At 46.7% G+C, this 12,652-nt stretch overlaps 1 protein-coding gene across 11 annotated transcripts in view; it reads left to right on the top strand.

The window, feature by feature from the left end:
• LOC106613762 (CUGBP Elav-like family member 5) overlaps positions 1–12,652 on the top strand; it is a 251,485-nt gene that overhangs the window by 21,676 nt on the left and 217,157 nt on the right. For all 11 annotated transcript variants that reach the window (XM_045687487.2, XM_045687488.2, XM_082956808.1 and 8 more), the window contains exon 2: positions 5,435–5,517. In XM_045687487.2, the coding sequence (XP_045543443.1) occupies positions 5,435–5,517 (83 nt within the window). The remainder of the gene's footprint in view (positions 1–5,434; positions 5,518–12,652) is intronic.

Here is a 12,652-nt window from a genome sequence, read left to right as displayed (position 1 = left end):
CCCCAATGGATTTGTACTGTATTGATTCCTCTTTCAGAACAAATTATTCAGTTTTACGGTGTTCCTCATCCTCATTATGCACGCCGCCACCCAGCCGAGAGGCCAAGACCCTTACTGTATACACCAGCCAGGTCACCCGTGATAGAAGTCAGTATTTGACACCCATCCATGTCTGAGGAAGTCGGGAGATGGCATGGAAACAACAGTGAGCGCTGCTACCTTCAAGTAGGTTTCAGTTTTGCTAGAGCGTTGTGGACGGGGATGAAGGATGGGCGTAAGCATTTGCCACTGATTCCAAAGGTTGCAAGTTTGAATCAAGCAATGTTTTATGGCGATCCCAAACTGTAACCCTTACCTTAACCATTTGGAGTCAATGCCTAACCTTAAGAATTCTGAGTTAATGCCTAAACTTAAACCTTTTGCAACAACTTTGAAATATGACATTCGAGAAACATGACGTGAGACTGTGAGAGCTAGTAGGTACAAACACAAATCCTTTACTATACACACACAACTGTGTTGGTCCACGCAGACCTGGAGTGTGTCCTTCAGGATGTATTTCCTGCTCAGGGGCCGTAGTGTATGATGATTGAGCACAGCAACAAATCAATGGCCTGGGTCTCCTTCACCAGGGGTTACAGAAGCTACCAGGGTCCGTTACCAGTGTTGACACCAGGCCCTCTTACATTTTAGTTATTTAGCAGGCACTCTTATCCAGAGCGACTTACAGCAGCAGTTAGGGTTAAGGCACATCGTCTGATTTCTCACCTAGTCGGCTCGGGGATTCGAACCAGCAACCTTTCGGTTACTGGCCCAATGCTCTTAAACGCTAGGATACCTTCTGCTCCCTGACTAGCATAAAGGATCTCAACAGTCTTGAGTGTTCTTCCGCTCCTTGTCTCACCCCACCTTCATTTGTAGTGACATGAGAATGCAGGTGAAAGCAATATGTTGCCTGCCAAATTGGACTTTGCCTTCTCCTATCGAGGTCTTTCATATTAGAGCAGATGGAAGATAAAGAGACAAGGAGAGGAAGTGTCTTGAGACTATTGAAATTACAGTGCAGGAGGGTGCGGTGCTGGAGGATGGAGGCCCAGCCGCATGCGGCTCCCTTTAACGTGCCTGACTTAATTAAGGTTTACAGGTTACGCTAGAGTACTGCTTATATTACAGCACTCATTACAAGGTAATTAGGCTGGGGCAGGGAAAATATTGTTGTCGGAACAATGAGTGAAAGCTCTTTGGAAAGTACCCCCACCTTTTCCCTTTGTTCTCCTCGAGCAGTGGCTTGGTGGTTGGCTGTGTGCGTGCAGATCTGGGATCAGGGGTTTGGGGGGTGAGGGAGGGATTAGAGCAGTAAGGACTGCTCTGAGACTAGCCCTGATTACCCCTCATAGTCAATCTGCGCCACAGAGCTCCGCCACGCCTGCCACTGATTCAGGTAATAATCACATTGTATCAGTGCTGATGATGTGCACTTTGGGCTCCGGCCCCTCAGAAAGCCCTTCCAGCAGTAAATGAAGTAAGCAAGTAATCTACCCTCGGCGATGACATTTCCCACAGAGTGCAAATGAAGTGTGAGGGAGCGGGTAGGCAGCGACTAAAGACCTGAGCCAGGGCTGGCTCTGTTTCTGCTACCTTCACACTTTTGGTGGAGTAAATGCCAAGGAGAGGGGAAGTTCACACCTTTTCATTACACTGGGGCAGGGTCCTCTGGGGCACAGAGAGGGAATAGAAAGATGGAGTGAGAGACGCTGTGGTGCCTATGTGTACATTGGGCTGTGTGTGTGTGTGCGTTGGTGTGTGTGTGTGTCTGTGTGTGACAGTAGGGACTGAATGTAGTAGGCTCTTAGAATAAGTGCTGATTCTGGAAGAGTAGGAGGAGAGTAAGAGGAGGGGGGGACGGTGATGGGTTTATCAGTAGGACCTCTACACTTAGCAGGAATTACCTACACTTCACAGATTAGGGCCAAAGGTGCTGGATCAGACACACGTTCCCTTTTGCACTAGTAATGGAGGGCCTCGTCGGCAGGAAATAACCCTGCAAATGGCTACTATCGGAGAGCGGAGAGTGGTGGGGAGTAGAGGAGAGGAGGGGAGAGCAGAGGAGAAGTGTCTTTAATTACAAACCATCTCAACACAGTGGAGCTGGAGAGAGAAAGACAGTCACCCCAATGCCCCCATATGTCCCTCTAGACTGATCAGCACTGCAGCCTCTCTGTAGTCTCTCTATCCTCTCTGTAGCCTCTCTGTAGCCTCTCTATCCTCTCTGTAGCCTCTGTATCCTCTCTGTAGCCTCTCTGTAGCCTCTCTGTAGCCTCTCTATCCTCTCTGTAGCCTCTGTATCCTCTCTGTAGCCTCTCTATCCTCTCTGTAGGCTCTCTATCCTCTCTGTAGCCTCTCTATCCTCTCTGTAGCCTCTCTATCCTCTCTGTAGCCTCTCTGTAGCCCCTCTATCCTCTCTGTAGCCTCTCTATCCTCTCTGTAGCCTCTCTGTAGCCTCTCTATCCTCTCTGTAGCCTCTCTATCCTCTCTGTAGCCTCTCTGTAGCCTCTCTATCCTCTCTGTAGCCTCTCTATCCTCTCTGTAGCCTCTCTATCCTCTCTGTAGCCTCTCTGTAGCCTCTCTATCCTCTCTGTGGCCTCTCTATCCTCTCTGTGGCCTCTCTATCCTCTCTGTAGCCTCTCTATCCTCTCTGTAGCCTCTCTATCCTCTCTGTAGCCTCTCTGTAGCTACCTCAGCTGATGTAGTGGAGCCACACGTCAGACAGGAGTATATAGGAGCAGATGAGGAGGAGGAGTAGGAGGAAGAGGAGATTCTCCACTAGAAATCAACATGTGAGATAAGGGCTGTTTTAGATTGGTATCAAATGATGCCTCGGTACTCTCATATTTTCCACATTGTGCCTTCCCTTCGCTGCGTCAGCAACACCACCAGCCTCTCTCTCTGGGTTACATCGCTGTTTGTCGTGTTTCAAACCATTTCATCAGGCTCTGACGTCCGCACTTGGTATGCAATGCAACGCTGGCTATTTGTACATGTTTGGATTCCAATTAGGAAGTTGTTAGAGCTTTCGCCCGTGGCCAGCAGATTCTTATTAAGCCTTACATTAAAGAACATAGAAGCACATTTAAATGGAGTTCATGTTCCCCTTTGTTTGTTGGCATTGTGGTTGTTATTAATTTATTCTCAATGCCGTATGTGTTACACATTAACAAATAAATCCAATTTGGGCAGTGTTTGTGATTGTAATATGCAAACGATGCCCTGCTCAGTGAGAGATAGGGATGGCACTTGTCAAATATACCAACAACACAATTCCTACAGAATAACAACAACACGGCCCCATTTAGTACCATGGTCTCCTCAGTGAGACAGGGGTGATGTTATGTGGGGAAGAAAGCATCATGATAGTTATTTGCTTGGTAGCCATTGGAAATCATTAGGTTAGGGCCGGTGGGGAGGGGGGGGGGGTGAAGAGAGATGCACCGTGACTCCTGGCAGTCAGCCACTTAAGACTGAGGTGGTCACCTCTGTCAGACTCCATCACTGTCCTTCCATAACATACATCCAGACCCAGAGAGCAGGGACTAGAGAGCAGAGACTAGCAGGCCTGCTGTGCTGGGAGACAGTTGGGCTGTATAGGGCCGTAGGGCATAGGGATGTAACGCGGCCTGGCCAATCAATGGATCAATGCCTGACAAAGCACCCCCTCTTTTTGTGTAGCACTGTAGCAAAGGTTACTATAATGCACTGACCTGGCTCTGAGAAAAGAATAGCTGGGGGAAAAATGCTGGGGTCATTGAAAGTCTATGTAGCGTCGCTCAGGGGAAAGATAGATGCATAAGCATGTCGTAATACAGCCAGGCGACGGGGTGCAAGATGTTGAATGAGGTGGTGAATTTATGGATGGATGAAGGTGATGTGATCTGCAACATCGGGAATGATAGGAATATTGTCTCTTTAAAGACGCCATCATCACCACCCACTGAATATATTTTCTGTTGAATTATGACCCGAAATGTGATGGTTTCTAGTAAACCGTCTCTAAAATGGCAGAAATATGATAGTGTATGGTAACGCACATGAACAACACTACCAAATCTATATATTCAGACATGAACTTCATTAATATAACACTACCAAATCTATATTTTCAGACATGAACTTCATTAATATAACACTACCAAATCTATATATTCAGACATGAACTTCATTAATATAACACTACCAAATCTATATATTCAGACATGAACTTCATTAATATAACACTACCAAATCTATATATTCAGACATGAACATCATTAATATAACACTACCAAATCTATTTATTCAAACATGAACATCATTAATATAACACTACCAAATCTATATATTCAGACATGAACTTCATTAATATAACACTACCAAATCTATATATTCAGACATGAACTTCATTAATATAACACTACCAAATCTATTTATTCAGACAGTCAGGGGTAAATGATTGCATCAATACCTCTCCGGGGTCTCTCTCTCTTTCTCTTTAATCTCTCTCTCTCTCTCCTCATCTACCTCATTTCTCTGGGCTGTCTGCCAGCAGGAGGAGCTCTTTATTTGGCAGACAGTGGGCGAGAGTGACAGTGTGTGTGTTTGTATGTGTGTATGTGTGGTAGTCACCTGGTGTTCTTGTGGCTGGGCATTCGTTCTGTGCTCAGGAAGCCCTGAGGCCTGAAGCCCTGAGGCCTGAAGCCCTGCCCTCCTCCCTCCCTCCCACCGTCTGCACAGTGTTCGAGTCCTCCCATCCCTCCCTCTTTCCCCCTCTCTGTCCTGCGGCCCTGCTCCCTCTTGCTGTCTCTGCTGCTGTCAGAAGGGTTCAGTGTTGTGCATCGCGGCAGCATGGTAGGCGCTTTTGACAGGGAGAGGCTGATCTATGGCACTGGGGCTGGGATAGAGAGATATAGATAGAGAGGGAGAGAGAAGAGAGAGAAAAACAAGAGAAAGTAAGGGAGAGAGAGGAGGGAGAGAGAAAGAGAGATAGAGAGCATTCAGCCCGAAGGCCAGCTGAAGACAGGAAGAAAATCGAGTGTATGTCTGCATTGAGACTGTCTGCAGGGAGGGATTGTTCCCCAGTAGCAGCTCTTGCTGCCTCATTGTGAGGGACACATCCCCTTTCCAGGGTGTTGTTTTTCATGACTGACAAGGGCCTGAGACTAAGCGAGGTTGAAGGGAACCCAATGTTGTGAGGGGAGGGGATTTGATTGAACACAGTTGTTGCCGAGTGTTGTTGTGCCCAGTAACTGACCTAGGGTTGATATCTATTGTCAGTCTCCTCTTGTTCTGTCTCTGAGCTAGTGTTGCCACTCGGTGTTTAGTGTCCTCTCTTTTCATCAGTGTTCAGTCCCCAGTGTTCAGATAGACTTGTGTTAATATCTCCCCCTTTTCTGTTTTTCAGGCTGCGCGTTCCTCACCTACTGCGCCCGCGAGTCGGCCATCAAAGCCCAGAACGCCCTCCATGAACAGAAAACACTGCCAGGGGTAAGTCTCTACCCACTTCACCACCATGCCATCTGAACACAGAAAACATCACCACCTACCAGCCTACTCCAACCCGCTCCAGCCCCAGAGATAAAAAATACAAAAATACTTTGGAAAATGATTCAATCAATAATCCAGGCTTTTAAGGGACGGTTTGAACTGTTTAATGTGTCTGTTCTCCGGGGAATATAGCCAGCATTGATCAGATGCACTCCACTCGCACTTTCTGAGGCAATGCCATCAAATGTCAATTCATTTGTTCTTTGCATTTGCTCAAATTGGTCTCTTTACGAAAGGCTTAGTGAGTCATTGTTGTTTACTTAGACGAAGGGGAGAACAGAAATGATATGCACGAGGGATGAAAGAGACAATTTGAAAATAGGAAAGGGCACTGTGTGTGAGTGTGAGATAGGATTTCTGCTTTTACAAAACAAAATGTGTGCATATCTGTGCACGGTATGCGTGCGTGTTTATGCACAGTATCTGTGTGTGTAGTGTAGTGTGTGCATCTCTGTGTTTGTACACAGTGTGTGTGGGAGTAGTCCTCTTTCTATTTCCCCCACTATGGCAGATAGCAAGTGACAAGGACATCGTCAGCGTCAGTAGTGGAGCGGAGTAGAGCCGGGTCTGCTACAGAGACAGCATGGCTCAACATTACCGGGTCAGAAGAACATCACAGATAGACAGACCAACCCCCATCTCTGTGGAATAATACAAGAAGGAGCCTAGCCAAAAGGCACATGTTTCACATTAAACATGCAAATACTAACACTGCAAACTTTGAACATTTCTGCCGCTTTTCTCGAAAAACAAGTTGTTTCTTTTATCCTTCAAATTTGCCAAGCTCCAGCCTGGAGGGCTTTTTTTCTTCTTAAAGAGCATTAAAAAAAACTGGAAAAAAAGAAGTTGTTCTTTGAGAGAACGCCAAGGGATGCGTTCACGGTAGGCTATAACTGTGCTTAGTAGTGCGTTAAAGAGAGGGGGATTATTTCCCAGCTCATTCCGCCCTGCTCGTAGTCCCCTCCGTCTCGCGGAGTCGCTAATTGCGCCCCCTTGCCTGCCTGGGAGGGCATGCGTCAGGGTTGACCCACCACTGGGATTAAAAGGCGAGATGTGGATGAATGTATAAATGAGGGGTACGGGGGCACCGAGGCCGCGAGGGAAAACACAGTATCCAAACCATCTGGCCTCTGAAAGATTTAACATCCACAACATATTAAAGAACACCAAGCCACGTCAGGGAGAATTAACAGCCTTGTGCAACTCCTCAACTCCTTTCTCTGCATGTATGTTTGTTATATTATGCATCTGTTTGTCTTTGCTGGTAGACATGTTACAGTTACTGTACACAGGCACAAACACATGCATAAAATGGTAATCAAGCACTTATATTGGGGCATCCAACAAAACTACGCTACCCACACAATCCCCAGAAAGAGAATGCTTTCTCGCGTCGTATGAGCCTTGTAGGGTCTTCCCCACTAATATCCTACACTGTACTGTAGGACTCTGAAATGGTACTTTTCCAGAAATCAAACCCTTCAACTGCCCAACATGGAGTTGTAATTCCACCGAGTATCACTTCTACTCATGGTGAATACACAGAGGGTAGGATGGCGGTGCCTTCCCCTCTCCCCACTGTGCTGTGAAACAGTTACCCGTTCTCCTGCTCGAGCCCCGTGGAGACCCCCTGCCTCCTCTCTTCCTGAGGCACAACATGTCACCCAAATAGAACAGGCAGACATTGCCGTGTGTCAGACCCCAACGAGACACACATACGCAGGTGCCCCCCCCCCCCCCAACAGAGCGCGACATTCCCCGGTGAGAAAAAAAGAGGATCAGATGGGTGGTCGGAGGTATAGCTCCACCAGCTACGCTCAACAGTGTTTCTGTACTGCCTCCGGTAGTCACGACGACATCGTAGAAACACAGGCCTGCGGGAACAACACAGACACTATCACAGCTCCAGCCACTGTACCAGTACTGGGAACACTGTACCAGTACTGGGAACACTGTACCAGTACTGGGAACACACTGCTACCATCAATCCATCAGAGACATGCTCCATCTAGTGTACTCAGAAGAGAGAGGAACCGATCATAGCATGTCTGTTTTCATGTTCTGGAAATGGAGACAGGGCCATGGACAGAGCGAGAGCGAGATAGAGAGAGGGGATGATAAAGGGATAGATGAGTGAGACAATGTGTGTAGTAGATATGTTGTAGTGTAGCAGGCTGGCTGTGCTCAGTGCATTGTGGATTGTGTGTTCTGTGGGCTGGAAAAGCTTCTCTCCGCTCAGCGGCCTCTCGCCAGCCAGCCAGCTATCAAGTCAAACAGCCAGCCAGCCATCCAGTCCCCCCCCCCCGTTGCTCTGCGCTGATGGTAAGTAGATATGCCAGTTGTTTGTTTGAAAAATACTGCTTGATATGCAGTTTGCCAGGGGCTATGGTGTAATTAATGTAAACTAGGATTCCCCAGGAGAGGAGTTATGAGTTATTAACGATTGCGTTTTGTCATTAACTCCTTCACCGCTGGCTGTCCCCCCACTTAAAGATGTGTGATGTGATTGCCATCTGATCGATGTGAAACCCAATCAATATAGACAGTATATTTAAGCAATAAGGCATGAGGGGATGTGGTATATTGCCAATATACCACGGTTAAGGGCTGTTCTTATGCACGACGCATCGCAGAGTGCCTGGACACAGCCCTTAGCCGTGGTATGCTGGCCATATATCACAAACCCTCGAGGTGCCTTATTGCTATTATAAACTGGTTATCAACGTAATTAGAGCAGTAAAAATAAACGTTTTGTCATACCCATGGTATACGCTCTGATATACCATGGCTGTCAGCCAATCAGCATTCAGGGCTCGAACCACCCAGTTTATTAAAGCATATAGTACATATTCCAGGTGTATACAAGAACCCTTAAAGGCAACTGAGTTTCAGGCCCACCATTTCCCTCTTGCCTCCCTGCACACACTCCCTCATAATGCTACCTGGCCTTTCATGGGCTCATCAGTAATTGCTCACCACAATATTCTGAGGGCTATTGTCCGAGTCCCCAGGAAAACATTTGCTGCAGAAATGAATAGCATGCACTGATGGCTGTGTACTGAGCTGGAATGTATATCTATGTGGTTCAGAGAGAGAGAGAGAGAGAGAGAGCGAGAGACCCAGGAGGGGAGTATGTGTGGCTACAGAGTGGGACAGGTTCTGACAGCTGTCCAGGTGCATACAGTACACTGCCATCATGTCAGGGCCCTCTGTGGATACAGAGAGTGGGGTGTTGTGAAAAACATGTGCACATGGCAGCTTGTCGTGATCGCACAGCGCTCACATCACTGATCTGTATGTGTGTTATTGTGTACTGTACACACTACTGTATATGTTTGTGTGCGGTGTGTGGTGTGTGGTGTGTGTGCCTGTGTGTGTACCGGCGTGCGGGCTCCCGAGTGGCGCAGCGGTCTAAGGCACTGCATCTCAGTGCTAGAGGCGTCACTACAGACCCTGGTTCGATCCCAGGCTGTATCACAACCGGCCTTGATCAGGAGTTAGATAGGGCGGTGCACAATTGGCCCAGCATCGTCCAGGTTAGGGGAAGGTTTGGCCGGGGTAGGCCGTGATTGTAAAATAAGAATTTGTTCTTAACTGACGTGCGTAGTTAAATAAAGGTTACATTAAATAAAAGTGTATGCCTGTGTTGTGGGGCAGACAAGCAATCACAATGTCAGCTAGTTTGACATTAATGCCACTAAATAAAAGCATGGGCGTCCCAAGGCTTTTTTCTAACGTTTTTTTTAGATTGCTTGATGAACACTGACTAGTTTGTTCTTAGAATGTTTAACAGACGCGACCTATCAGGGGAGAAGTTTCTGAGACAGTTGGTGTGTCAGAGCTGGACCCAGTCCACCAGAGATTGACTTCACACACTCCACACACCAGCTCAGCATCATCGCAAATCCCACATGCTTCACACAATCCCTCCTCCCAAATCCAATTGATCCAAGAAAATAATCTTAATCTCTTAGCCGTATACATATCAGTGTCCTTACCTCCTCTTTTGGACATGCGACCATGATGAAAACCAGTGATTGTCTATGTCAGGTGGCTGCTGGTGTATGTGCACAGCATGCATTTCCTTGTGGTATTAGTGCTGCTAGACCTGGGGTGACTGTAAGAGGATGGCAGTGATTCAGGATCCAGGTTTCTGGAAAAAGCATCCACATTAAACCCCAAATGAGAAGAGGAAGAAGATTATGCTGTGCCACATACAGGGCATTCGGAAAGTATTCAGACACCTTGAATTTTCCCCCCAAAATTGATCCAATTGTTTTTTTTTCCCTCATCAATTTACACACAGTAACCCATAATGACAAAGCAAAAACAGTAAAAAAATATATATTTTAGCAAATCAGTCAAACGTTTGGACACACCTACTCATTCCAGGGTTTTTCTTTATTTTTACTATTTTTTACATTGTAGAATAATAGTGAAGACATCAAAACTTTGAAATAACACATATGGAATCATGTAGTAACCAAAAAAGTGTATATTTATATTTGAGATTCTTCAAAGTAGCTACCTTTTGCCTTGATGACAGCTTGACACACTCTTGGCATTCTCTCAACCAGCTTCATGACGACATGCTTTTCCAACAGTCTTGAAGTAGTTCCTACATATGCTGAGCACTTGTTGTCTGCTTTTCATTCACTCTGTGGTCCAACTCATCCCAAATCATCTCAATTGGGTTGAGGTCGGGTGATTGTGGAGGCCAGGTCATCTGATGCAGCACTCCATCACTCTCCTTCTTGGTCAAATAGCCCTTACACAGCCTGGAGGTGTGTTTTGGCTCATTGTCCTGTTGAAAAACAAATGAAAGTCCCACTAAGTGCAAACCAAATGGTAGGCGTATCGCTTGTGACGTCATTTACTGAGGAGTGGCTTCCATCTGGCCACACTACCATAAAGGCCTGATTGGTGGAGTGCTGCAGAGATGGTTGTCCTTCTGGAAGGTTCTCCCATCTCCACATAGGAACTCTGGAGCTTTGTCAGGGTGACCATCGGGTTCTTAGTCACCTCCCTGATCAAGGAACCCGATTGCTCAGTTTGGCCGGGCGGCCAGCTCTAGGAAAAGTCTTGGTAGTTCCAAACTTCTTCCATTTAAGAATTATGGAGGCCACTGTTTTCTTGGGGACCTTCAATGCTGCAGACATTTTTTGGTACCCTTCCCCAGATCTGTGCCTCGACACAATCCTGTCTCGGGACTCTACGGACAAATCCTTCGACCTCATGGCTTGGTTTTTCCTTTGACATGCACTGTCAACTGTGGAACCTTATATAGACAGGTGTGTGCCTTTCCAAATCATGTCCATTTAATTGAATTTACCACAGGTGGACTCCTATCAATTTGTAAAAAAATCTCAAGGATGATCAATGAAAACCGGATGCATCTGAGCTAAATTCCGAGTCTCATAGAAAAGGGTCTGAATACTTATGTAAATAAGTTATTTATGTTTTTTTAATTTTATTATAAATGTGCAAAAATGTCTTAACCTGTTTTCATTTTGTCCTTATTGGGGTATTGTGTGTAGATTGATGAGGAAAAAATTGTTTAATCAACTTTAGAATAAGGCTGTAACGTAACAAAATGTGGAAAAAGTCAAGGGGGTCTGAATACTTTCTGAATGTACTGTATGTGTGGTCCAGCAGTAATGTCAACAGTCTAAGCATATCCCCCTTCCTCTCTGCCTCTGCCTCTCTCTCTCTCGTTTTCACATGCACACCCACATGCCACCTCTGTCTTACACACGCATGCAAACACACATACAAATAAACCCACCCACACACCGCTGGGCTCAGCTAAGCTGTAATGGGATGTGTGAGGTGCTGGGAGGGAGCTGCATGGCTGGGGCTGTGTGTGCCGTGGAAATGAGGTTGGCCTGCCACGGTGCTGTGCCACCCCGCTCTTCCCCTCAGCATCCCCTCGCTGGGCCGTCCACTGGGCTTCACACACCCGCAATCTCCCATTCACCTGCTCATCAACCGCGGCCCTGCCTGCCTGCCGCAAAGGCTGAATAATTCAAGGCTGTGTTTGTGTGGGGGCAGGAGGGGAGGGGGCCGGTCAGCGAGAAGCCAATCGGTGCTGGCAGGATGAGAGGCCTTGTTGACCAGGGAGGGAGCCTCGTTTGAATTTAGCCCCTGGGTAACAGCAGTGTGTGTGTGTGTGTGCGTGTGTGTGCATGGTGGGAAGGGATTGGGGGAAAGGAGCCGGCGAGGGGGAATAGAAAGGAAAACGGGACTGAGGTATTTTTCTCCAGGAGAATGTGTTTCTGCTTGCAATGTAAAAAAACACAAACATTTCTGGACTGTGATACTCTGTACATGTTTGAATCCAAAATGGCTGTTTAGACAGTGAAATACTACAGTGCATTTGGAAAGTATTCAGACCCATTCTATTTTTTTTTTTTTACATTTTGTTACATTGCAGCCTTATTCTAAAATTGATTACAACATTTTTTACCATCATCAATCTACGCACAATGCCCAATAATGACAAAGCATAAACAGGTTTTTAGACATTTTTGCAAAAAAAATAAATGAAGTATTCAGACCCCTTAATCAGTACTTTGTTGAAGCACCTTTGGCAGCGATTACAGCCTCGAGTCTTCTAGGGTATGACACTACAAGCTTGGCACACCTGTATGTGGGGAGTTTCTCCCATTCTTCTCTGCAGATCCTCTCAAACTCTGTCAGGTTGGATGGGGAGTGTTGCTGCACAGCTATTTTCAGGTCTCTCCAGAGATGTTCGATCGGGTTCAAGTCCGGGCTCTGGCTGGGCCACTCAAGGACATTCAGAGTCTTGTCCCGAAGCCGCTCCTGCATTGTCTTGTCTGTGTGCTTAGGGTCATTGTCCTGTTGAAAGGTGAAACTTCGCCCCAGTCTGAGGTCCTGAGCGCTCTGAAACAGGTTTTCATCAAGGATCTCGCTGTACTTTGCTCCGTTCATCTTTCCCTCAATGTAGACTAGTCCCTGCCGCTGAAAAACATCCCCACAGCATGATGCTGCCACCACCATACTTCACTGTAGGGATGGTATTGGCCAGATGATGAGCAGTGCCTGGTTTCCTCCA

Source organism: Salmo salar, chromosome 10 (genome assembly GCF_965601325.2).
Source record: "Salmo salar chromosome 10, fSalSal1, whole genome shotgun sequence".
NCBI lineage: Eukaryota > Metazoa > Chordata > Actinopteri > Salmoniformes > Salmonidae > Salmo > Salmo salar.
The sequence above is the reverse complement of the archived record's forward strand: the minus strand, read 5'-3'. Positions and strand labels throughout refer to the sequence as shown.